General features: G+C 36.4%; 1 protein-coding gene across 1 annotated transcript; it reads right to left on the bottom strand.

Moving 5' to 3' along the window:
* Positions 1 to 1258: 1258 nt before the first annotated feature.
* Positions 1259 to 5019, bottom strand: LOC107301644 (receptor-type tyrosine-protein phosphatase C-like). Its single transcript, XM_015830839.1, has 3 exons — positions 4881 to 5019; positions 2910 to 3045; positions 1259 to 1862 (listed from the first exon to the last, which is right to left on the bottom strand). Exons 1-3 carry the CDS (start codon positions 4976 to 4978, stop codon positions 1584 to 1586), a joined length of 513 nt encoding a protein of 170 aa, XP_015686325.1. The 5' UTR covers positions 4979 to 5019; the 3' UTR covers positions 1259 to 1583.
* Between the last annotated feature and the right edge of the window lie 8 nt (positions 5020 to 5027).

Genomic DNA, 5027 nt, shown 5'->3' on the forward strand with positions numbered 1-5027 from the left:
GTGGTTGTGTGACTGTGGAATGCTGCAAATGGCCATAAATATGAGCTGGTTATCAAGTACAAATATAGTCACATGACCATGGGGAGGGGTAGCAATCGGAACTTCTGAAGCAGGTTATGATTGATGATTGATAATCATTTAAAAACATAAACATGCATTTTATATATTTATAATGTATTGTATGTTTAGCCTTTTTCATTGCCTGAAGTTTTTAATCATAATTTTACTTTCTTTTTATAAAAAATATCCTATGCGTTATTTTTATTTTAAATTAGGAACGGTTCAAAAATATAATATCTGAAACTGTTTTCCATATAAAATTTAATGCAAAGTGCAGGCTTTCCAAAGGAATAATAAACTATAAAGAATAAAATAGAGCATCTTGTAAATAAAACTTCTATTCAAGCCATAGAAACAAGAGTACAAAACAGAACTTCTGTATTAACATGTCTAAAAAACATTAGCTGAATAAAGTTTATCCAGCTTTCAGCATTCTGAACTTTAGTTTTGTTGGTGATTCAGGTGAATTTCTGTACATACAGTGACATCTTGAGGCCAAGTTTAGATTTGCAATTCAAAAACTTTTACTAGAAAGTTGTGCTTTGGCAAAAACATACTTTCAGTAGCTGAGCTCAGTAGCTGAGCTCAACTCAAAGACATTTTAACTTTTTAAGGTCCTTTACCCAATTTCTGTGACCAGGTTTATGCTAACCCAGATCATCAACTTTATTTTAAACCTCTCTTGTTTTGTGAACATTTGTCCAAGCTGTCTCAATTCATTATTACCCAGTAAACCTGCAAAACTGAAATCTGTTCATTTCATTTTAGTATGCGATGACTCCAGTGAACATTCTACATTCTTTCGCCATATTTAAACCGGAATCACTTTGTGATTGTTAGAGCCAATGGGGCAAACCTAATTAGATCTGTATATCATTAGCATGTAATCTCTATGGATTTCGACCAAAGATGAAGGGTTTTGGTCCCCATTCCAAGACATTTATAAATAACTCTCATGCAATATCAGAAATTTGTTTTAAAATCCAAATCATTTTAGAAGTATGGCTACGGCAACTGCAGAGAAGATCAAATATGTCAAGATGGTGACTACAAGCTCATACTTGAAGCCTCATCCCTTTTTTTACTTCCTCCAGACATTCAGAATCAATTGTGCTTTCTTTTTGGATACCAACTTGAATTTTTTCACAGACAAATGTGTATCTAAACATGTGCATGAACAACTTTCCTTCCTCTTAGAAACAACAGCAACAAGGAACAGTAGAAAAGCTTTCTTCTTTTGGAGCTATATATATCTTGTACTTCCAAAAATATTCAAAGTACAGATTATACCCAGATTATACCCAGTGATTAAAAATGGCAAATCTCCATACAAACACACATACAAAATTCACAGTTGTCTTCTATCTATTCAAAAGTTCCTCATTCTTCAATATTATTCCTTGGAGGAAAATAATCCTTTGAGTTTTACAAGATGTAAAGGAATGCCCATTTCTAATATTCTGGTTTCAATTTTCTTTTGCGGGAAGATTCCCTGCAGCACGTGGAGAGGATTGATTCAAGGTCTAAGCCATGTCACTTAAAACCAGATTTGTAGGTCCATTAAAAGAACTCTCTGCTTCCCTAGATGTATCCTGGCCTTTGAAATCATCACACATTTCAGCATCATCTCCATTTTCTTGACTCATAAGATGGAAATCAGATTCCAAAGAGTTATTCTCTTCTTCCTTCTTGGCTTCCTTCTGGATGTTAGTGATTTGTTCATGGCATTGGGCATTTTGTAGCTGTCCATTCTGGGCAGGATACAGGCTTGCAATGGTATCATATAGAAACTGATAATCTTCCTAAATGGCATTTAAAAACAGAGAGTTAGCATATGTGCAAATCCATCAGGTATTCTTTTCTTTCCCCAAGCAGTAGTTTCACTTAATGATACGATAATGCTCTAAAAAATGAGAGAAAGAGACAATGTGCTGCCTAGACTTAATTAGTTAATACCGGTATATTTCAGTGTTCATAAATTTCTGCTATTCTCACACTTGGTTTTCATGAATACAGGAAGCCTTTACAATGGATTCTTAAATAAGAGATATGGATAACCATTGGCAAGATTTCCTAAATTATAGCTCGTCGCTTGTCCATCACTTACTATCTGTCAACATCCAGCTCAAGAATCCAAATAAAACTCCATGTTCATTCTGTTTCCGAAAATCTTACTGTTTAGTGAATATTCTGCATGGTAATGTCAAAGCAAAACTAACTCTGAGGTTCCCAGACACCAGTTCATAGAATTAAACAATGATTTCTTCAGCCAAACCTCCAACATCTCACGTAGTCCAACAATTTCACTTTGTTATGGGAACCGTCTGCTTCCTCTCCACACCTGCTGTGGTGTCCTTGGAAAGGTTTCAGGCTCTCGTGGTCTTCAGCGGAATTGTAGAGGTTTTGTTTCTCCATCTAGCCCATTCTAAAGCAACACCTCCCCCCTCTTACTCTAATGGCAAGTTGAAACGAAGAGGCACATAGCTGCCAAAGTTTCATTCTTGACACTATCCTTACCTGCTATAGCACAGAGATATAGCAGAGGGTCCCACAACAGGGACAGGAAGTATCTCCTCCCTTAAATATACACAGAATAGGAGCCAAATTTATCCAGTAGTAGTTACTTCTTTGATTCAACTAAGTATGTGTTTCCTACTTTACTACTAGCAAAAATGTTCAACATTGAAGTATTGAATGACCGTCCAAAATAAATCAAAAGGCAATTATAGTCAATAAAGCAATTGTTGTTTGGACTCTGAACATTTGCTTACTGAATGATAATGATGATGGAAGAGATAGAATTTGTAAAATAAAATAAAGTAAAATAACTACTAATATAATTTACTTACAAAGGAGGAGACCATTTCTGGTCTGGCTCTACGAAGAGCTTTCACAACTTGGAAAACATCTATTACACCTTCAGTCTCAGCACATTCCAAGAGATTTAGCAAAGCACAAAATACTCCCGTTTGCTTAGAACCATCACTATAAATATATATATTGTATGAAATAAAAATATATATTAATTAACAGTGGTAGTGAAATGGAAAGACTAATAAAGCTCAACATTATACAACATATGTTCAGCTACCATAGGAGAAATGAGAAAGAACTGCTAAATCTTACATTAGGAGGAGGGCTTATTGGAAATTCTTAAAATATAGGTGAAAAAACAAACAACTTACTTTGATATTAAAACAAATGTTACTATCATTTTTTAAATAAGTGAAGAAACATTCCAATGAATTAACAGTTCAAAGAATAACAATAATAAGGGAGATGATATTAAGTACAATAATCCATGGTTCTTAAATTTGGCCAAGTCTTGGAAGTAGATGGAAGATTTCAGTACTGCACTCTTGAATAATTGCAGAAGCCTTAACTTTTGATTTAGGGCTCTGTGCAAAATATAGATTACTGACTTTATTTTATTCCATTATTGATATGCTGCCCATCTTGCTCTCCATCTTGCTTGTTGGCTTACTGGTTACATATGTGTGCAGTTGAACATAGTAGGTTTGTGCTTCCCTGATTCATTCCAGTTTTCTGAGCCCTGTCCAAATGTCTAATTATTAATCATTGTGTAAAGACAGGTGAAAAGCAAACTATGGTTTAACATGTGTGTTCACAGTCATGCTCTCAGAGCTCTATTTTTTTCTGTAGTAGCATCAACCTTTTGCTGAGTTGTCTCTATGACACAAGTGCTGTAGGCTTTCTGTAAGAGCCTCCACTGCACAGGATTACAGATGTTTCACAGATTCAGGTAAAACAACTTTGAATTCAAACAGAATGAATACTTATTCCAGAGTTTGGTCCTGGCTAACATAGCCACCATGATCAAGAGTGCTGTGAGGGGAAAATAGACTCTAGAGCAGGGGTAGGCAACCTTGGCTCTTTTATGACTCGTAGACTTCAACTCCCAGAATTCCTGAGCCAACATGGCTCAGCATGGAAACCTCTCCATTTCTCCTCAGCATGGCTGGCTCAGGAATTCTAGGAGTTGAAGTCCACGAGTCATAAAAGAGCCAAGGTTGCCTACCCCTGCTCTAGACTAAAGCAGTCCAGAAATCTTCCTTTGGGTAGGACCCAGAAAAAGGATATACAATGGATACTTTAACTGTTTTTAGTTCTGCTGTATACCACCCAGAGTCTCTTGTTTGTTAGATGTGTGGCTACATAAATTAGTTTAATTAAGCAATAAATAATGTTGCTTTTTTGAACAAATAATTTATATAATAGCACGAAAGGTTTGTTATCATTCATGTCTGTGGTTCAGTGTGGTATGGATTCCCAGGAAAGGAGGGGCTGCTTTTCAGAGGGCAAAAAGGCAGTGGATCTTGGAAACAATGGTTTGCAGGAAGAGGGTTAAAATGGCTCCTCCCTAGAGTTTCCCAGAGTATATCTGTATTATGCAAATGGTTTCTTTAGTTTGGCAAGATTCTGTCTATAGATGAATAAAGGAAATTACTCTTAAGTAACTACGTCAATCTTTTTAGCAAGGGCTGAGCTTTCCTATTTATGACACTGTTGCTATACATTTGTACGCTGCCTCAGGATCAAGAACTATAGAACATACAGTAACCAGTGGTGGGATTCAGCCAGTTCGCACTACTTCGGCAGAACTGGTAGCTAATTTTTTTTTGCCCAGGCCCAGAATGGACTTCTGGAAGCAGCATCCACACAGAGAACCGGTTGTTCACATATTTGAATCCCACACTGACAGTAACCTATTCCAATGTATGTATTATACATGCAACAGGCACATTAGCTCACAACAGACCTTCAAAGCATGTCAAAATACCACTAAAGATGATACCTACCCACAGTGGACAACAAGTGGGACATTCTTGATCTTGTTGGTCATATTTGCTTCAGCTGCATCTTGGGTTGAAAACTTCTGTTTGAGATTCTGAATCATGGTGGTTAAGTCTTGGGGGGTTTCTGGGAGAGCAGAACTATCCCATTTA

The sequence above is a fragment of the Protobothrops mucrosquamatus genome, unplaced genomic scaffold (assembly GCF_001527695.2).
Source record: "Protobothrops mucrosquamatus isolate PMUCROS unplaced genomic scaffold, P.Mucros_1.0 scaffold15277, whole genome shotgun sequence".
NCBI lineage: Eukaryota > Metazoa > Chordata > Lepidosauria > Squamata > Viperidae > Protobothrops > Protobothrops mucrosquamatus.

Excerpts from the sequence above, each read along its gene's own strand:
- LOC107301644 (XM_015830839.1), bottom strand. The coding sequence starts at position 4,978 with ATGATTCAGAATCTCAAACAGAAGTTTTCAACCCAAGATGCAGCTGAA. Across the intron at positions 3,046-4,880 it reads CCACTTGTTGTCCACTGTGG|TGATGGTTCTAAGCAAACGG; the intron begins GTAGGTATCATC and ends ATATATTTATAG. Across the intron at positions 1,863-2,909 it reads CAGAAATGGTCTCCTCCTTT|GAAGATTATCAGTTTCTATA; the intron begins GTAAGTAAATTA and ends AATGCCATTTAG.